The 23,145-nt window shown below is 32.2% G+C and overlaps 1 protein-coding gene across 1 annotated transcript in view; it reads left to right on the forward strand.

Annotated features, from left to right (window-relative positions):
• The window catches only part of LOC115876239 (fringe glycosyltransferase), a gene marked incomplete at its 3' end in the record, with an annotated part of 299,652 nt that overhangs the window by 182,627 nt on the left and 93,880 nt on the right, over positions 1 to 23,145 (forward strand). Inside the window, exon 5 of the mRNA XM_030891943.1 lies at positions 5,773 to 5,920. Within this exon, the coding sequence (XP_030747803.1) occupies positions 5,773 to 5,920 (148 nt within the window). The remainder of the gene's footprint in view (positions 1 to 5,772; positions 5,921 to 23,145) is intronic.

The raw sequence follows: 23,145 nt of genomic DNA on the forward strand, positions 1-23,145 counted from the left end.
TACTGCGACGTATATTCCTGTATTTTACTGCGATATTTAGTGCCAAAAACTCCGCCATTCCTTTTATTAATGGTATAGTCTGAAATCTGCCCTATTTATTTCCTGCATTGAAAGTAAGACGTTGATGTAATTGTTTTGACTATGTCAAACTGCCAAAACCAAACGGAGGTATAATTTGTTAGGTCTCACCCGCGGAGAAAGAAAAAGGCGTCTGTCGACGGGATAAATGTTGGCGTTAGCAGTGTCGGACCTGCCAAAAGTTTACTTTAAACGAAAATCGGCAGTTTTCCTCTAAGAAATTTTTTTGCTTACGATGCTTAAAGTCCTGTGCTAGGGTTCTCGAGATATAGTTACTTACAAGGTATTACTTTTAAATCTTTTTATATTATTTGCAACGTTTCAAATTGTTTGTAAAATTATTTGTGACATTTGAAAAAAAATAGCGTATTCTATTCGGAGTAAAAATGTCTTTTTGTGCCTCGACTGCAATGTCAAACGTACAGCCTTGTCACAAAAAGTATCATTTTTACCACTAATAAAACAATATACTGTTATAGGCCTTCTTCAAAGTAGAAAAGTATACTTTTAAGAACATTTTTTTAAGTTTTTCTTTTTTTTTCATTACCTACTATTTTACTAATTCATTTTCCTTTTAATCATTTGATACGGTGAAGTACTATTTTCTTTTGTTTCCTTCTCTACTTCCCTGTTTCTGTCTAGGGCAGGACGCTGAATGGTGTGTCTTTTTGTCTTCCTGCTCTAGTGTATTTTATAACTAGACCGAGTAAAATGAATAATAGTCGTTTAATAACGGCATGTTCTGGCAAAAATATTCCAGTACATTTAATGGAAATATTTCATTATGGAGTTATTTGACCTTAGGAAAATATTTTATTCTCGAAAATAGATAAATAACAGATGATAAAGGATTGTACTGGATGACAGTCAAGGGACTGTCAAACTATGACTTATACCATTTTTCTTCGTACTTATAAAAAAGAAAAATAATTAATAATAATTAATACGTTCATAATTTTACAAAATACATATGTTAGATTGAATTAACATTTTTCCAATGGTTACAAACTTGATGCCGTTTACATAATAATTGTAATTTAATAGTTTTTCTAAACAATTTTTATATCTTCTCTATCAACATTGTCATCACCATTTATCAACTGCTTTATTTTTCTTATTATACAGGGTGTCCCAGAAATAAGTGCAAATATTTTAAGGGGTGGTAGATCTCGATAAAAGAAACATATTTTCTCTTTATCGTTTTTCAAATAAGTCCAAAATAACGGAGTTATTTTACTTTCAAAATTTAAAAAAAAATTATTTTTTGCTTAAATTTTGAGAACCACTGGATCTTTTCTGGATTTTCTTTCTTGTAAATTTAATCTAATACCTATGTTGCCATATTATCAAGAAATTATGTTTTTTAACTAAAAACTAAAAAAAATTCAAAAAAATTTTGAATTTTCGAAATTTTTTTTTCGCGAAAAAAACCTTATAGGCGTGTTTCTGGGGTTGAACTATACTACCAGTAAAAATATTTGCACTTATTTCTGGGACACCCTGTATATAAAGAAGTTATTACATACTTTATTAAACAACATTTTATTTTTTATGTCAGTCTAATCATCATTTTAACTCTGCCTACTTGAAACATGGCATAAAAATTGGATATTGTATAACTCTTTTATATTTTTAACAATCGTTTAAAAAGGCATTTTAGTTTATTGATATATACCATCCTGGTCACTTCATCTGCGTGGTCTGTATTTTAATGCATGCGACGGAGATAAGTATAAATGACCGGTTGACAGACAAAGAGACAAAATTAAAGCAATGTTGCCGGTTTTTATGTGCGTAGAAAAAAATAAACTATTTTAAAAACTTTTATTTATACTCCTAAAATGAAGATAATATATCTAATCTAGATATAAACTATTACACCTGCACTAAAACGAGTAATTAATTGTGAAAAATTAAGTTTCAACCCTAGATGCAACATTTTTCGTAATCGCCCACTTGTGCGGTTTGGAATTATTGTGATGTAAAATCCGGCAACACCGCATAGAAGGAATGCATCAACCCAATTTTTATCTATTTTTAATACATTTGATTTTTCATTAAGCTGTTTACATCACTGTCTTACACGTTAAAATCCATACCACGCAGTTTCGATATCCAGATCGGTATACAACGTGTATTGTCCTTTATAACAAATGAACTAAACATTAGCAAATATTTAATTAGTAGAAATACTAGAAAAAACTGGATTCTACGTGAAAAGTTCTATTAAATCCGTTATTACCTTTTTGATAAGGTGTCAGACAACACACAGGGTTTTACAAAAAATAGCCAAATGTAGTAGTAGTATGGGAAAACCAAAAGGTTCTTTATTTTTAATATTCAGCGAGAAAATCTTGAACTGTCATCAAAATTGGACATTCACACACGACAGCACGAGAATATATGACTTTAATAATTGAACATTCAAATATTACAGAAAAAAAAACTATTAGATTCTGATTAAAACGACCTTTAACTGTCACTTTTTTGGACGACTATTGCATCAGAAATGATAACAAAAATTAATAAACCAAATTGCTAACCGTTTTTCCAAAGTACATTGTCGTTTATTTTTAAAACGAAAAAAGTTAAAATAGGAAGCTATTTTACGTTGATACCCTGTAAATCTAGCAAAAAGACAACCGCTCTTGGAAAATTGCCCGTTCTAAAATGGCGTCTTTTGTTTGCCTTGGACGTCACACAGTGCCGGAAAAAGTGGACGTATCTAGCCAAAACCTACTAAGTTCAGCAATAAATTTGAAATTTCGCGTATGAAACAATACACAATGGCAAACACCGAACCCGAAACTAAGTAAATTTTGAAACGCCGCGCCGTCACTATGAATACGTAAATTTATGTCGGGGTAAATTAAATAATATTTCGTGTGATCTAGGATAATATAATTAATCAAGCCCTTTGTTATATTTAAGAAGTAGTCATGTCTGTTTAATGTTAGAGAAATCACCGAAATTTTCAGTGTGTCAACATTTTCACTTACGTATGATAACTGGAAACTGGAACAAAATATACCTAGCTAGTCGATTCAAGAGTGTTTTGTAATGGACATGAATGTTATTAGAATTCTCCTAGATTTTTCTGTTGAGTGATTTATATTTTAGAGTTACTTATTTTAGAGTATCTTCAGGCTTTTTTGCTACCCTACTTTTTTCTTTTAATATAATCTGAGTCAGTCTTGCTCTATTTTTTTGCTCTTTTTAGGCTTCTTAGGACATGTCATAAGAACTGTATTTTTATTCTACAGGGTGGTCTGAACTGTATTCCGGAAACTTCGGCAGCATATTCTGCAGATAAAAATAAGTAAAAGAGTTCGTATAAACGTATGTTAATGCTTAATTTCGGAGATACAGGGTGTAGAAGTTTCATTTTTATTTCGATTTTTTCTAATTAATTTATGAAGTAACGTAAATATTTGGGTGAAAATTGATATCTGGGAGTTTTTTGACATGAGAAATTTAATTTTGATGTCAATATGGCTTCTACTTGTAGAGGGCGCCACCTACATATTTTTTAACTGGTTTGAAGAGTAATATCTTTTAGTCCGTGCCTGTATAAAACTACTGAGTAAAAAATATACATTTACGACATTTTTTACATAAAAAAGGTTTCTTGGGAAAAATCGCTGCGAGTAGTGGTTCTCGAGATATTTGGAATCGAAACTATCAATATCTGTCATCATTGACATAAATTAAACATGTTGACTAAATAGTTATTAGACTGAAATCATAAATTTGAAATATTTTTGTGCCAAAAGTTCATCAGAAACTGTTTTAGCATCATTTCTTCGCAGAAAAATTTATGAGTAATTTACCAAACCAAACCAAACCGAATTTATTATTTGAGTCAAATAACAATCTACCCAACGTGTTTATTTTTTGTCAATAATGACATGTATTGACTATTTCCATTCTAAATATCTTGAGAACGGTTACTCGTAGCGATTTTTACCAAGAGACATTTTTTACGTCAAAAGTCACGGAAATGTATATTTTTTCACTCAGTAGTTTTATGCGGGTACGGACGAAAAGTTATTACTCTTCAAAACAGTTATTACTCTTCAAACATGAAGGTGGCGCCCCCTACAAATAGGATTCATATTGACATCAAAATCAAATTTCTCATGTTAAAAAATCCCCAGACACTAATTTTCATCGAAATATTGACGTTGCTTCAGAAATTATTTGGAAAAAATCGAAATAAAAATGAAACTTCCACACCCTGTATTTCCAAAACTAAGAATTTTAGAACATACATTTATAACTACGAACTTTTTTACGTATTTTTATCTGCAGAATATGCTACCGAAGTTTCCGGAATACAGTTCGGGCCACCCTGTATATTAATTATTCAATAAAATACATTTATTTAAAAAAAATAATGATCAACAAAAAACGTTCTTATAATATTTTGATAAAATAATTTCGTTACCTAAAACATTATTTTAGTTAAATCTTTTGTGTTATCTCCTTATTTTGTAATTATTATTGTATGTATAACAACTTCTGCGACCAAAAAATATTAATTAATGTCATCTGGGAATTTGGGGGAGTGATAGATAGTACTAGTCAAAATACGAAAAAAAACCGTTGATAGATTCTTATGTAAAAAGTGTTGTAAATGTGGCTGCTGCGAGACTATAAGGCGAAGAAACTGTAATAAAAACTTTTAGTATTAATGACCTTCCTCCCTAAAATATAGATGTCAACCATGTGGTTCAAAAGTTCTAATCGTCGTCATAATTTATCTTGTATACCATGTTAAAAATCTATAGGAATGTACCTATATTTAATAACAATTTCATACAGTGTACATATACTGTGATCTAAGTAAATTATTCTAGGTTAATGAAGTAGATACCTATATGGGGGGAAAACATTTGAACTATTAAAAAATATATTTCCATGTAATATTTACGTTATTCTAGTAGATGTTTCTGACACCAATTACTCGTGCAATAATAAAAAAAACAAAGCTTGGTTTTGTTGATTAAAAATATCTATTTCTAAACTCTCAAATTTTCTCTAATTCAAAATTTACAAAATTTGCAGCCGTTCTTAATCCTTTCACTAATGTACGCTCATGTTTTATACAGGCAATTATTCGACGAAGCTGTATATAAATTCTCGATGAGATTAAGACTCTCTTCGCTCTAGTTATTTCAAATGTGGGCGAATGAGATTCTGGATTTTGGTAGCTCTTAATAATGTTAGTGCGCTCCGAAAATGAATGAATAGAGCTCTGAAATAGAAAATTCGCGGAAAATTTTGCAGCATTTAGATATTCTTTAGCAAACCTGAAAATTAGTTTATTTTCTTAAGAATATACATATTTTTGGTGATATGGAAAGGCGACAATGCTTGAAATATTTAGGAAATTAAAGATCAAAACTTGCCAGAAAGTTATTAGTGAGCTGTAAATTCACAAATCCATTATAGGCTTTTTTTTACTCATAGAATAATGAACCTGGAATGTCAAAGGAACTATATTTCATAATATCGTATTGCCAAATGGCTAAATAATGTTTATGGAAATTATTGCTATCTAAAAATACCAAGCTAAAATAATATTTTGGTGTAAAATTCCGAGAAAGAACAAACCTAACTTTATTCTTTCTTAACTAAATGTTAGTTAATGTTAGGTAAACATATTTATTATAAATTATTTTCTTGTTTCAGGTGGTTTTGTCATTTTGATGATGACAATTATGTGAATGTACCACGACTGGTGAAGTTTTTGGGAGACTATAATCCCCGGGAAGACTGGTATTTGGGAAAACCCAGCATTCAAGCTCCTTTGGAAATTGTGAGCAAGGATAAAAGAGCGGTGAGTCAATAAACCATATTAGCTTTGTTATTGTGGTATATTATATGTTTTTGTTACAAAATGTTATCAACGAATAATAACGAATGGCGAATGTTAGCATTCGTTCGTATTCGTTCGCATTCAGGAGAAAATCTTTCTCAGGTGTAGACGGTAGACGTGCATTCGCGACGAATGAGTTCACCGAGAACGAATGCTTTTCTTTTTCTGTGGGTAAAAGTGAGTAGATTGAAGAAAAATGCGAGCTATGAATTATTGTAAAAGTTCCAGTTTAGATGTATTGATAACATGCACGAACTGGATTGCAGTAATATTAAAAATTATTTTCATTAAATTCCCAAATAAATAAGAAAATATTAAATTTGAATTTTTAAATAGAAAGCTCTGTATATTATTAGATTTTGACATTCTACGACTAAAATAAGTTTTTATTACGGTTTAAGTCACGTAAATATATCTACCGATTTTAAATACCGTATGATCGATTAAAAACGATGTTAATAAGTTGGCAATGGATTGACGATCGATGACAATCACAATATAATTTTACATTTAAAATGACAGCGACCTTCATTTCCAAGCCACTGTGTCGCCTTTTTTTTTGGATCGCATGGTATTTCCAATTTAAGAAAAATGCAGTAACAATTTTAACGCTTTGCATTTTTCTAGGCGGATTCAATGGCGTATATCTAGTTGTATTAGACCTTTTTTAAAGGAAGAACTATTTTTAACGGAAGTATCTATATTTTATGACGTTTGTAATTAATACTGGATGCGTCTGAAAAGTGGCTCATTCGTATAACTTTTTTATTTGTCAGCTAAAAAAAACGAAATTTGGTATCTTAGCATATGACATAAATTAGGTTTGATTGACGTATTCAATTATTTTTGGTTACTTCCTGTTTCACTGGAAATTAGTACAACTTTTGATTTTTAAATGACACCCTCGGTATATTTTTGCTTTATTCGATAGAAAATGACACTCTGAATAGAATGACATATCATGTGTCAACTTTTTTGACGTTTTCGCTTAGAAAAATCGTATTTTGAAGTTCAGTCTAGAGTGCCATCAACTGTGTTAAAAACACTAATTTTTATTACAGTTGGTGGATGGAACATTTGGTTTTACAACAGTAAAATGAAACACTAAATCACCACAATACACCAAAACACTTTTACTTTTGTACTGGACGCCCGTTTTGCTAATCATGTTAGCATCATCAGCAGATTATAGTTTTAATCATCAGAGTGAGTGTGATCAATCTGCTGATGATGCTAGCATGGTTAGCGAAACGCGCGTCCTAAGTGTTTTATTTTACTAATTTTTAATGAAGGAGCCTTTTGGAAAAATAGATTTAATCGTCTAATGTTTTTCTTGTCTTGTACTGGACGGTTAAAAAATGCCCAAATCGTATTTTTAAACATATTTCAATTTTTTCAAGTGGATCAAGGGTGGCTCATTAGCATATTTGGAAAAAGCTTTTTTACGAATAATTTGATACCACACACTTGGTATTTCGAGTCAAATTGTCGTTATGAACCGCATGTAACAATTTCAAGTAAGCCATATGCGCAAATGTCAATGACATATGATATGTCATTCTATTTAGAGTGTCATTTTCTACCGAATAAAGTAAAAAATAATACCAAGTATGTCATTTAAAAATCAAAAGTTGTAGTCATTTCCGGTGAAACAGGAAGTGACCAAAAACAATTGAATAGGTACGTCAATCAATCCTAATTTATGTCATATACTATAATACCAAATCTCGTTTTTTTATCTGAAAAAATAAAAAAGTTATAGGGGTTGAGCCACCTTTGAGACGCACCCGGTATATGAATATTTTTATTATAGTTATTTGACTCATTAAGATTTCTTTAACTGCAAAATATTTTCAACCAGAAACTTTTGCATAACCCTATTTCCGCGGAGTATTATACATATATTAGCGAATAGAAACAAACACTATATTTCACTGAATGTAAATAAATTTAACATGACCACGAGCCGTTGTTAGTCTACTAAAGTTCTTGCATTGCTTGCTTACAACATTGCAGTGTATGAGTGTATGGCATTTAAGTTGTTTTAGTTGTCCGGTTTGATTTACATTGATAGTAGTCGAGTTCTAAGTTAAGGCTCGCTGGATTGGCAAAAATTATAAAGCTAATTTCTTGTTCTCTAACGCATATCTTCTGGTCCATGATACATGTAAATTAGAATAGATTTAATTGGTAGTATGTTGGTGTTGTGCCGTAAATTAAGCGCTGAGATACCATTAAACATTAAGTTTTATAGTTATTTCATTTTCACTGACACTTTGATATTAAGCTTTAAAATTAATAATTTAAATAAATATTCTATTTTATATAAGAGAAAATATTGTTACGAGAGATGTTTGTAAGGAAAATTATTCTTAACTCATATTACAAAATACTTGTAGTAATTGATATAATTTAAGAATATTTTAAAGATTAATTATATTATAGTTACAGACTACGATAAATTAGAAGAATCTATTAAGGTTTTGTCCTTTTTATTGTTTTTCTCATTTGAATGGACTATCATTAAATTGTAATCGAGGGTGCAAAATCTTTTGTTTGCACTGCTTTAGGTCTTTTCGAAATTATTACCTGGGATTAGCACTCTATCGAGACGGTCCTAAGCTTCTTTAAAATTCCAATTCTAATTTATGTTTTAATTGAAAATTTTATATCATTAGCTGCAAAAGACGTTCGCACTAAAATTTATACTCGACATTAACTGGTAATTATACTAAACTATTATATCTGCTAATTTGCAGATTACAGTTGAGGGTTGGAACCTTTGGTGTTACACAGCAAAATAAAAACACTAAATCACCACAATACACCAAAACACTTTTACTTTTAGTTATGGATGCGCAATACTTAATTATGTTAGCATCATCAGCAGATGATTATAAACTCATTTAGTTTAGAGTTTATAATCATCTGCTGATGATGCTAACATGGTTAGCGAAACGCGCGTCCAGTGTAAAAGTAAAAGTGTTTTGGTGTATTGTGGTGATTTAGTGTTTTTATTTTGCTTTTTATTTTGCTTAATTTGCAGATTGCCAATTTGTTACATTTAAAGGAAATTTTTGGCAAAAGAATTACATTGTAGATTTGTAGATTGTAGTTATATCTCAATACTTATCCATGTAGATTAGAGATGGGAAATTTTTTTATTTTATAAGGGGTAACTACAAATTTTAAACTATTGTGCTGTAGAGTCTAGTTTGATGATAGATAATAAAAATATATTCAACTAATTTGTATAAGGTATTATTAATAGAAAGTTTTCCATAATCCACATTATGTCTCGATTTTTTAGACTATGATTTACGTACTACTTATAATATGTACAGCTAGATTATTCTCAATTTTCACCATTTCTCTTTATACACCAATTGAATATATTGTGTGTATTTTTGAGATCTGATATTTCTGATCAAAATCAAAATCGGAGACAATTTTTTCACCCTTTATATTTTATCAAGTGTGAAAAAATCTTAATCAACTGTGAATAAAAATTATATAAAAAAGTAACAATGTTTTCCGTAAAGTTTTAGTTTTTGAATACTAAAATTCCATAACTTTGTAATATGTAAAACATTTAATTTAATTTTTCTCCAATTCTTAATTTATTACTTCTTATTAATAATATTTTTCACTGAATGTGTTTTAACAGCAATCGGACAATACCTATACAATGATCGCCTGATTTCAGGATTGGCTCTCATACTGAATTAATTCTATTTTGAAATTGAAACGAATAAATTAGTTATTAGTACCATTAAATTTGTACTAATAATAATTAGCTATAATTAACTTATAAATATACTAATATTGCTCCCTTGCATTTTTGTCCCGTTTAGCAAACTTTTAAATGAGAATCATTTAATAATTAAAAACATCCTATATGGCTTAAATTTTGAGAATATAGGGGTGCTGTGTACTACTATACATCTATTATTACGGCCAGGATGGGAATGTAAAGGAATTCTTTCACGTTTAGCCTGGTACCCACATCCTTTCTGTCTAGCATTGTAGTGATATCTTCCCTGAATGTAATGTAAGGATAATGCACCTGATAATAGCGAAGCTTTCTGTTAAGTAATTTAACTTTAACTCTGAAGTTATTGAAAGTTTTAAGTTTTTAAATCTTTTTTAATAAAAAATGACTGATTAAAGTAATCATATTTTTTTAAATTTCTTTCAATATAAAAAATAATATTGTAGGTAATTACAGAATGGCATCAATGTGTTCTTAAAAACGTGATATGTTTTAATATCAAGAATATCAATATTATTATCATATTATTTTATTTAAATATCTCTTAAGATAAAAAATGTACCTATGAATCAATATCAAATAAAACTTGAGAAGCCTATATTATTTAAAATAATAAGTGTTGTTTTGCGCATTTACAATGTGAAGAAATGAAATACTTTTATTGTTTCGAAGATTTCAGATGTCTGAGAGTCTGAGAGGTTATTTATATTTGGAAGGAGGATTGAATTGGACATGTTTATGTACGGTATACATATCTCACATAATATATGTGTATTCTAATATAACAAAGTAGATACCTACCTAATAGCAAAATGTATTATTGAATATAAAAATATACTAATATTGTTTTATATAAATTATATGCTACTTGTATTAAAAATAGTTTATTAATAAATACTTAATCCTGATCAATCTGACTACTATATATCACAAATTATTTGCAATTTTTGTCAATTTACAAATTCAATTTTCTGTCAGACTTTACCTTTTCGTATCCAAATTATAGAGCCAGTGATGGGCTACGTCCAATGCTTCCCGTTTAGTCAGCCATAGATCGTCGAGGTTATCTGATCTGTAGGGCAGGCAGGAAGAAGATTTGCAGATTTGCATTTGTCGACATTTCTGTCCAGCAAACCCCATTTGATTAGATTAGATTTTACTGGGGTCACCCCAATTCTGATACGGTTGAGCATTCTTCAGGTTTTGCAGTCGCTAGAAACACCGTTTGGTGGGTCCTCTCTAAGAGGGTAGTGGGAGGGAGGTTCATCCAGGGCCTAGCATAGGAAACGGCGTCTGGATATAAGTCTGCTTGGGCCATACTCTTGGTCAAAAATTGAGTGACAGGTATCAAAGGTTTGTTTAGCTTCTCAGTATGTTCATGAGCTTTTCGGTGTTCATGAGCGTAAGTCGGGGCTTGTAAAACCTGCGCAGGGCCGAGCCTAGGGTATCTGCCGCCCGGGTGCGAGAATTAAATTTGCTACCCCCATTAATGTAAAAAAATTAGGGTGTCGGTAAGAGAAGGAGTTCATAATTTATCATTCTCAATAAACAAATTTTATTTGTTTATTGAGAATGTTTGTTGGCAGATCTAAACTACATTGGGCAGCTGTTGATCTATCAGAACATTTTTGTTTCAGATGAATTTGTATGTTTTACACCTATTAATGTCAAAATAAAAAAAAATTAAATAGTTTTCATATACCATATGAAGCAACAACCAAGTTTTATTAAATTAAATATTTCTCTTTGGCTGAAGAAAATTTCCAGCTTAATATTTTTTAATATTGGAGAACTTCATAAATACAACCACGTTTTCGTGATGATTTAATATTTAAATAATGATATATTTTAGCGTTGATTTTTTAAGTTTCAACAAAATAGATATATTGCTTTTAGAAATTTGACCTCGTGTGAACCCCCTCAAAAGATCAAAACCCAATACCAAATATAGACCAATATACCAAATACACAATATAGTATTAAGACGGAATTAACATTTTAAAGAACGATGTACTTAAACAGCCGTTAAACGGTAGCCTACTAAAATGCCGTTAATAGATATTGTGACGTCGTTCATGTCGGCGGAAAGTAATGCCTAGTCTTAAGCATTTTGCAAGAGGTTAGTTGGTTATTTGGTGGGGTTGGTTGATTTTTACTAATTTATATTTGTTTTTTATATTTTTTCAGTGTCGAGGTTAGTTGCGTTGGTTAAGTTGGTTATTTGGTGGGGTGGATAGCGTTGGTTAGTCCTTATAAAATTCCTATATTTCATAAAGCCGTCAAGTGCGTCATATCAACGACGTCATACCTATTAACGGCATTTTAGTAAGCTACAATTTAACGGCAGTTTAAGTACAGCCTTTAAAGAATCGTGTAATAATGACCCTAATTATGTTACCGTATTATGTAATTCCAAAGTAGACAAGAGGAAGGTTGTGTGCTGAAATGTGCTAAGAATTTTAAAGGCACAGTTTTCAACAATAGTTTGTTTATTTTCAAAGTTTGTGTTTTTTTAAATATACAGGGTGGTACGAACTGTATTCCAAAAACTTATTTCAATTTTTTCCAAATAATTTCTGAGCTAATAGATTTACCGATATTTGGATGAAAATTGGTGTCTGGGTGTTTTTTGACATGAGAAATACGGGATTTTAATGTCAGTATCTTTCTAACTTTTCATCCGTACTTGCATTGCACTAACGAGTAAAAAATATACATTTTCATCATTTTCTATATAAAAAGATCTCTTGGAAAAAATCGCTACGATTGATGGTTCTCAAGATATTTAGAATCAAATTAGTCAATACATGTCATAATTGACGAAAATTATAAATGTTGTCTGGATAATTATTACTCTGAAATAATAAATTTGAAATGTTTTTGTGCAAAAGATTTAACAAAAACTGTCTGATCGTATTTTTTTCCTAGAAAAATCCATGATTAGCTTAAAAAATAAAAAGTTCCCAAATTTGTCATATGAGTCAAATAACTATCTAGTCAACATTATGTTTATTTTTTCTTAATAATGATACGTATTGACTATTTCATAAATCAGGATCATAAATAGGATAAAAAAAGGCCAGAATAACATTTTGAATGCTCAACAATATTTGGAGATCTACACAGTACTCTCAACTTACCAAACTTAAAATAAATACTTACTTAATACTTTGTATTAAAAAACAAATGTCAGGTCAGTATTGTTGTATGGTGCAGAGACCTCAAAAATTACAACGCCGTTAATTAACAAACTCCAAGTATTCATAAACCGCTGTCTTCGAAAAATTATAGGAATACTCTGGCCAAACACTATTAAAAATGAGCTTTTATGGATCTTAACCAACTGGAGGCAGTTGTATAATGAGATCAATCTAAGGAAAATCAATCTGAGCGGTGACGTGGACTGGTCACACATCACCGGTAACAACATCGCTGGCAGAGCGATTGAGTGGAGCCCACAAAGCAGTAGAAGAACTCGTCATCATTATTAGTAACTTATAGTAAAGAACAATATTAAAAACTAGATCGAAACAGTAAACCTGTTCATGGCGGGATGTTATATCAATTTCAAACAACTGAACCTGCTGGAGAGCATTTACCATGCTCCCCGTAGTAGTAACAAATTAATGAATAAATACGCGCATGTAAAACGCATGGAGGAAAACAACCTACCACGCATAGCTCTGGAAAGGAAACATGTAAGTAGGGGTAGCCCTGAAGATGCTCATAAAGATCGAAAGACAGCTGGTAGTCTATCTTTGAACAGCTAATACAAATTCAAAAGCAGCAAACAACAAGACTCAAACTTTGGGATTAATAGACGCCTTTCCTGAAAAGCTAATACAAATGTAACCTTCAATTAACAGATCGATGGATAGGTAGTAGAAGTAGAAGGGTTTATTCATAGAAGAAATTTCAACAAATTAGCCTTAATTGCATCAGTGGTGCAATTTCCACGAAGGCAAATTAAATAAACGCCTCTTATTCCGGTGTGTTTCCAATTGCACCTTCTACGTACCGTGTACGTAGACCGTCTATTGCATTAGATACAATTATTTCTAGCGTTCTTCGTAATTACGTTGTGGCGGTGCCGCCGCCCCTCCCCAGACTCTCTCCGGGTTCTTTCTCGCTCTAATTTGCGACCGCGGCCGCCTCCAGACAAAAAGCTTATGAAAAAATGCGGGATTTGTAAAAATAATGACAATAAAAAGCAAATATAAGCGGATAAGACGGATTTTGCTGCAGTAACGTAATTTGTAGTGGATTTTATATAAAAATAGGCGAATTTTACTGCAGTTTGGGATTATGTTTATGTAGAGTTCAGGGTCCCTACAATTAATATATGTCATTAGGCCATTCTTTTTTAAATGGATAAGGCGGGTTTTGCAACTTGACGCCTCAAATGATACCCAACGTGCAAGATTGCATATGGGATCGGAAAAAGAAGAAGAAGATTGATGGTGTGATTCCTAAAAGTAGTTGATCCAGTTTGTTGAAGCTAGGGACGGATTGCTAATTAGCAGATTACTACTTTTTAGCTGCTGTTTGGTTGAATCAGCTTTCCGCTGCTTTCTCTTTTTTAATTTTGGAAACTCCGTTGCTAGTTTCTACCGAACCACAACTAAACACAGTATAAGCTGGGTTGTAGCTGTAGATTGTATGCAAGGGGGAAGTTAATCACCGCCACCTTATTGATCTGTTGTGTCTCCCTTTCTTGAGTTATATCTCGCTATACAGTCTCAGGGCTTTGACAAAAGCCTGCATCGGAGACGGTTTTACAGATGTTAGTTCTCGATCTCCTATATCAGTCGTACTAAAGCTTATGGCACAAAAGGTTTTCGTCTCGGCGCACTCAGTGATGAAAATTGGGGAAACGCCAGAACACTTCCTGGCGTTTCCCCAATTTTCCCACAGAATCTGTATTCACCGTTGTTGAGACATTCCAAGTTACGGATAGAGTCTTTCTGGTTTTTGACTTCTACTTTAAGTTGGTTTCCACTTGGGAAGCAGAACGGTTCTGGTCCAGTAAGTGGAAGACCTTTTTTAGCTTCTTTTCTAGCTAGATCGTTTGCTTTTTTATTACCTTCTATTCCATGGTGGGTTGGAACCTAGAGTAGGGTTCTTTGACCAACTTTGAATTGATGGTTTGAGTTGATTTCTCTTAAGTGTACTTGACTAATAAATAATGACTAATACTGCCAATGTAAGAATCGGATAAGATGGATATTTCTTGTTTCCGATAGTTCCTATCTAAGATAAGTTGTACACTTCTTTCGATAGCGTAGATTTCTGCCTGGAGGATGCTGGGGTAGGTGCCCATTAGTTTTTTTGCTCAAACTAGAGAGAGATATGAGATAAGCGGTGTTCAGACGTCCTATAATCATAATCAGTGCATTTTGAAAACTGCCATTTTGGAAGTAGCAATAACTATTTTAACTGCTATCTAAAATTAGTTCTCTAACTAGGTTTAGTGCTCATCTCTAATTGAAGCACCTCATGATTAATATACTCATTATAGTTATTGAGGCAATATGATATACCTATAGTTTTCCGTAATCTATAACAATGTTCAAGTAGAAATCAGTATATAAAGTGCTATTTCGTATCAATTTTTGCTGTAAAGCCAGTATTCAGGGGTTTATCCTAAAAAAGTGAAAAATTGCTCGTAAAAATATTTTATTTTTAAGTTTATGGTAATAGACTTTTAGAATTTAGAAACTTGATGATATTTGTCTAATTTAAATGTGGTAGACAATGATTCAGTATTAAAACTAAAAGAATTTCGGATTTCCATTGTCATTATTTATTTTGCTTATACACAAGTACAACAAAGTATCACTGACCGTTATCAAGTGTGAACTTCAGTTCTTTAGAACAGTTCATACTTGATATCTGTCAGTGATACTTCTGACCGAAACGTTGTGTAAGCAAAATAAATAAAGACAATGGAATAAGAAGTCCGAAATTCTTTGAGTTTTAATATTTGCCTAATTTATTGGAGTTATTCTAATACTAACTAGTAACATTAATAATTTCTAGAATATAACTACACTCGTGTATTTAAAACTGATATTTGGCAACAATGCTCGGTATTACTGCAGGAGCCAGAGGGCTCGTTCGCGTATAGGCCATCAGGCAGGAAACAGAGGTGCTCATTGGCCAAATTGATCGTTTAGGCTGTTGTATTTCGAAAATTTGCTTTACTGTAATTAAGGAGGGCACCTTGAGGCTGTTTCCAGATGAGAGTCATAAAGATTAAACAACTTAATGAAATGAAATGGCAAGAATACATTAATATATTTACGTATATAAATAATAAATTATTAAGGACATTATCAACCTCTAATTTTGTATGTTTTTTTTCATATTTAAAGGAAACCAAAACATAGGTATGATAAGATTGGAGAAAACTATGTTTTTTTGACATTCTTCAATATTATAATTATTGTCTTTGCGATTAAAAGCTATTATAATAAATGACAATCGATTATTTTAATAAAAACTCAATGTTTAGACATTAAAGTAACTAATTTTCGTTAATTTTATTACTTTTTCAAAGCGCCAACGATTAAAAGTAATTTCATAAATTGGCTGTCGCCTTTGTCATCCTTGACGTGGCAGCTATTAGTCCTTTATAGGGCCTTTTTAGTATTCAAAAACTTTCTCTGTCTCGCGCTAATTAGCTCTCGTTTAGCAGCGCAAATTGCTTTCTTCTCCGCGAATTTTCCAATGAGCTGTAACTAGAAGTGTTTCCTTATTTATTACGGTTGCTTTCCTTTGAGCTATTTCGGAGAATAAACGATGGCTTGTTGTTAGATAATTTCGACTTCCAAGTTTTCATTAATTACATCGTTGTATCAATTATAAGTTTTGTTGTTTCTTTTTATAACAAAATTAACGTTTGTAATTATGAAGGAAAATGGAATAGTAAAATTGAGCATTGAGTCTAGAACGTCGGATTGGAAAATTAATATTGCCATTTTATAGAGAAGAAAAAGTAACAAATACAGAGTACAAATTACTGGAAATTATTTCTTATATCCATATAGTAAAGACAAGAAAAGACACACCAATCAGTTGCCATCAAGTTGCATACAGTCAAGCGGCGCGGCGTAAGGTAGTTGGTTCCACAGAGGTCAATTTTAGGCTAGTGTTTGATTGTGGGCGTGCTATAAATATATTAAATTAGCGTACCGGAGCACATAGATTATAGGGTTCCGAAAAACAGCTCTTTTTTGCAAAGCATGGGTCCAGAACCTTTTACGGCTCTTCAAAAGCAGTAACAAGTAGGATTATAAAAAAGTAGGTAGCCAACAAATATCTAGAATGATGCAAAAAATTCATTGGTAGAACATTTGCGAAAACTTACGGCAGGCCTAATAAGCAGACAGAAAAACTTTCCAGGCTGTAGTGGATCTAACTAACAGGACATTGTAAGCTTAATAGGCAGCAAAAGCTGATGGGATTGATGGACGAACCGAGATTTTGTCAATCTGAAGAAGAAACGACAGACAGAACACATTTTATGTCCCTGCTACAACCTGGTAAATGTGCGATTCTTTGTATTAGGCAATGAGAAGTCAATGTATAATCAAGAGGTATTATGGAGGGTTTTATCTCCAAGTTGATAAAAAAAAAGATAGGACAGGAGAATATGACGATATGAGAATATCAGAAGAAGGCCACAATAGATATGAATAGATCGCAATGGAACAGACAACAAAAATCTAGTCTAATCATCAATAATTATAATGATGATTAGACTAGATTCTCTCCAAAAAATCCTATATGGATTTCCAAATAAAATTCATATAGGAACGCAGAAGTGCTTACAAAAAAATATTAAATATACTGTTATATTTTGTAGATTTTCTTGCAGTGGCGAAATACCCATATAGGATTTTTTGGAGAGTAAAATAAAATATTATAATTAGTTCACCTATCATCAACCTACAAACTTTGATTTTTCTTGTTTTTCGTTAAATGGAAAAAATGTTGTGAATAATGTTACATTTGTAAAATCCTTTGTTGCAAATTGTAGTGGTTTATAGGTCAAATACAACTTGTAAGAATATTTACTATTTTTTGTAGTTAACTATTGTAAACCTAACCATCACATATTATTATTATGTAGTTTACTAATTTTTGTAGTTAAAAAGTTGCAGAGGCAGTTCATACTTTTGTAGAAAGTTTTAATATAGAAGTATTTAGGGTCATAAACTGGGGCATATCAAGTAATAGGAATTATTACTTGATATGCCCAGTTTATGATCCTAAATACTTCTATATTAAAACTTTGTTTTAATATTATCAAAGATTGTAGTAAAATGTAATCTGCATGTGGACAATGTTTCCGATCCATGCACTATGGTTTCTAGAAACTATTTTTTTGGCTAAAATACATATTTTAGACTTACTGTATATGGACTTTTTTTGTAAGTATAATGCAAGCACATTTTTTTGCATATATTTTTGTTTAGTTTTCATTTTTATTCCTTATCACCATTTATATTTACACGTTCTAGTGAAGTATTTGTGCCTATTCAATTGTTGTTTATTTTTGGAAGAGTTTTGGTGAATATTAAGTGATATATTTCAGTAGGAAATAAAAACGGATTACTGTTTTTTTACACTTTATGGTATGTATTTTTAAGAAATTACTAACAATTGCACATAGTTAATTAATTAAAAATGATGAGTTTAAGACAGAACATAAATAAAAAGTTAAAAGTTTAGTTTGACTTATAAAAAATTCTCGATGTTTCTCCATGCTAGATGTTATTGTAAAATTTGAAACAATCCTTTCTGAACATATCAAAGATAAAATTGGCTGCTACTAGCTGCAACTTTTTTTTTAAAAGAATTTTTTTTTCAGCTATGTATCGATTGAAAAAAATAGATCTGTTCGAAAAATGGCTACAAGGGGCCGATAAAGTTGAGAAAAACGGGTATGTTTCAAATTTTGTAGGACAGAAATTCCAGAATAATGAACAAGAACTATCAGGCACAATGGAAAAAAGATAAATCGCCTTTGTATAAATTTTGAAAGAAGATGGCAGGCGGCTTTGTGGCTTAAAGATATATTTTTAAAACAAAATGATGACTGGTTAAATGAGGATTTTATCCTTGAGTTAAAGGAACCTCTTCCATCCACATCATCTGCCGGCCGCCCGCGATTACCTTTTTCGGAGCAATCTTCCAGAACTCAGAGAAGAACGGCCTCAAAAGTTTCCGAGGAACATAAGCACGATTGGGCTTTACTTGTGCAGGCTGCAAAATACTTTACTTGTGCAGGCTGCTTTGTAAATTTAGTTATCCTGCCGATGTGCTTAACCTACTTCGTGTACCTGACTTTATCGAAAAGAAGTTAAATGAAGAACAATTTGAAGAGAAACATGGAAAAGAAGAGGTATACGACGAGGAAAAGCAAGAAGAAGAAGAAACGCAAAAAGAAGAAGAGCAAGAAAATATTTCTAAAGAAGATTGTTTTTTTGGACAGCGGTAATTCGATGATTGATCAAGTTTCTTTCTTGGAACTAGATACAAAAGGTGCTTCATAGGTAAAAGTTAATCACACGTTGAATGAGATGATTAAAAATAACTTCATTTTATTAGTCTTTTATTATTAATTAATTTACAGTCAATATTTTCCATTAAATGTAAGTTGTTTAATTTTGGCCAAAAAAGTAGCTACTGGAAACTATAATGCATTGTAGTAAAAACGACATCTTTGATCTTAACCAAAACACCATGTTGTAGGGAAATCTAAATTGCTTATCGGCATTTAGCAACAAATGTTTGCAGAGCTTATACACTTTTTGTCCACCTACAGGGTGGACATAATGTGTGTATGCGAAAAAAAGTTAACTAATACCGACCGCTTAAAAGTACGATATTACAGCACATATAGACAGGATCGGATGAACGGACGCGGAGGAGGTGTTGCAATTCTTGTGAAAGCCCATATCCCCCATAAATATGTCAATACAAATCTTCAATGTTCGATAGAACATTGCGCAATTAAGCTTAGTAGCGGTGTCCATATAATATCATGTTACAACCCTCCATCAAACTCTCTTACCGATATTGATATGGATAATCTCCTCTCACCATTTCCCCAAGTCCTACTTGTCGGAGACTTTAATGCTTGTCATAAAACGTGGAAAAATCACATTAATAACCCAAACGGAACAACTTTATATACTTACACGCTCAATAATAATGTGGCATTATTGCATACTTCCACACCTACCCATATTCCACTCAATGGAATGACTCCTACTTATCTCGATATACTACTGAATAAAAACGTTACACAAACTATCGAACTCGCCACTAAAGACGAACTAAACTCTGACCACCTTCCAGTACTTTTCACACTAACCGACAATACTTATACTCAAACTTAACAAGGACATACACAAACGCAAACTGGACTGTTTATAAAAACTATATAAACCAGAGACTCCAAATACATAACATACGGACGTCACACGACATTGACAACGAAGTAAAACGTCTTACTACTTTAATCCAGGAAGCTCAAGCCGTTGTTGGAAAAAGAGTTCATATTAAACCCAAAGAAGACCTACTCTAGCAATAGTCTCCTAATCTCATCCCCCCCCCCTACACTATTGGCAGTCCCACTTATGAGTCTTATTTTTCCGAAATTCGGCAACAATTTTGTCATACTCCACTTTTCCGAGACCGGAACATCTCCTGTGGACCCAAGCACAACATGTCGCGCACTCAATTGATGTTTGATTTGCTTTTGCAGCACGATCACCAATTCCACACATATTTTCTCTCCCCTGATGATTTTATGATGACTTTATTAAATTTTTACAGCCTAACCGACAACAGTTTCAATAATTACTACGCCAGCCATAAGCAAATTTTACTACAACTTATTGTAGTACTACTTACGACAACCAATTTTTTTCGGTTTCCATTCGGTTTTGCAATGATTGTTGCAAAAGCTTGTTTACAAATACATACATAAGACTCATTGGTACAACAAAACCGGAATTTTTGATTAAACTAAGTAACAGCAGATACATTTATATTAGTTGATAATATATTTATCGTGCTACAATTTTCTATCAAAAATTTTCTGATCGATTTTTTTCCATGTACCCATCTCCTTTTTGTAGGGTGATGGCTGATTTTATCGTCAATGCCGGGATAGGTAATAAATAATAAGCTAAATACCAAATACAGAACGTATACCATTTCGTATATGACATGGTACAAAAATACCTAAATGGCTGAAATGCAACAAACTAACGGGGTAAACTTCACAGTTTTATGTATGAAATCATTAATCAAGAGGATTTTGAGTAAAAATGTCTGTTTATTAACTTTTTTTACCCAATTTGATTTCTCATTACCATAAATCATTGTCAGGAGCCAATTCATACATCGGTTGTTCGACTTCCTTTTCTCTCCCAGATCTCACCTTAAATCTTTCCCATTTCTTTGTGTTTCTGGTTGGCTGCGTCTGGTAGTTCCTCATGCTACGGCCGACGGTCGTAAATCTTGCACGATTAAATGCGAGAGTGTATTTAACGGCGACCCAATTGACCCGGTAGCGGCGGTCGCCGAACCACGCCCAAACACGCGAAGATTATTTTTTATTCCTCGTTGCGGAATATATATGCGCGCGGTGTGTATAATGACTTTAACTATCTCGGAATTATCTACGGTGCAGGCGGTGTCCAGTGACGTTCGTTGTCGAATTATTAATTAGATGTAATGTCGAATTTGATGATTTATGTCGATGGCCTTGAAACTTATCTAACTTCGGATCCTTTATTTCTAAAATCATTGAGTATTTGAAGGCAGATTAGATATAGGTAATATTACTTTCAGGCTAGATCTAGAGTCACCCAGGACTGTGGGCTTTCTTAAGGACAGCTGTAATATTATCTCGTGTTTTGTAATTCGGTCGAGGGTATTGGCGGCGGGTTTGATCTTAGCTACCTCCGCATTTGTCCTGGACAGATCCCATAATCTTGAGTCACTCTGGGTCTAAGCGACAAATTGGAGCTTTTGACTCCCGTTTGTTCCTTGTATTCTGTTTTACTTACTCCATCTCCAAGTTGTGGATCTCCTCCAAACTAGTGATGCTGATTTTCGTTACTTTTGATTACTCGTTACTAATCGTTACTCGACTGCTAAGTAACCATATCAAATATTCGTTACATTGATTACTATGATCACGTTGTACTGATTTTGTCATCTGCTGTCAACCTTTGTTCTAATTTCACCTGCTGAAAGGATATATTTTCAAAAATAGATTCTTAGTACCCACGTTTTCCATTTAATGGACCTCTGTGTGTAAATTTAATAGTCTCTTAATGGATAAACTTCAAAAAATCGTTTCTGGGTACTTACTTTCTTCACTTAAGGGCACACTATTCTGTACAAATTTTCATACTTCTAAAAGATAATTTTTCTGAACATTCGCCCCTCATCTCGCACCCTTAAAAGGCGAATATTTAAAAATCGTCCCCATTACGTTACCTAAGGAACTTCTATGCAAAATTTCATACTTCTAAAACCGATTTTAACAAATTTTTGGTTTGGTTTTTGGTTTTCCTCTATACAAAATATCATTCCCCTAGGCCTAATTTTAAAAAAAATATATACAAAATTTCACCACCAGTTTCACCCCCTTAGAAGATGAATTTCAATTAGACCTCTGTGCAAAATTGCATAGAAAGCTAGGAGAGATTAATTTTTATGTATACAGTATTCAGATTCAAAATTAATGCATCCTCTAAGGGGATGAAATGAGGGGTCATCACTGGGGGATGGATTTTCAAAAAGTCGTACTCACTTTGGTCACTTAAGGAACCTCTGTACAAAATTTGTTGTACTAAACTCCTAGGACTAATTTTAAAGAAAATTATACAAAATTTCACTCCCATTTTCATTCCCACAGGAGATGAATTTCTGAAAATAGCTTCTAGCTATTTAATTACGCCACATAAGGAACCCTGCAAAATTTTATACTGCTAGAAGAGACTTTTTTTGTATACAATCCATCCCTTATTTCACCCCCTTATAGGGAGAGTTTCCAAAAATCACCCCTTATTGCTTAGTTACGCCATCCAAGAAGTTTCTGTGCAAAATTTTCTCTTCAGATTACTCCTAGAATAGATTTTAACAAATTTTTGTGCAACCTTCCATCCCTAATTTTACCCCCTTATCATCCCTTCTCCGCCTTTTATGTTTACATAGAATTCGCATTTGATTACATTTACGATACAATACTATACAATACGTATAAGAACGATACGATAAACTAAATTATTATTAGTTACTGTACTATTGTCATGCGAATATTTTTCTGTTATAAGTGCAGTCTAAATAAATGATTTTGATTTTGATTTTAAATGATAAATGCGAA

This window comes from Sitophilus oryzae, unplaced genomic scaffold (assembly GCF_002938485.1).
Source record: "Sitophilus oryzae breed Bouriz unplaced genomic scaffold, Soryzae_2.0 scaffold_1429_pilon_pilon, whole genome shotgun sequence".
Lineage (NCBI taxonomy): Eukaryota > Metazoa > Arthropoda > Insecta > Coleoptera > Curculionidae > Sitophilus > Sitophilus oryzae.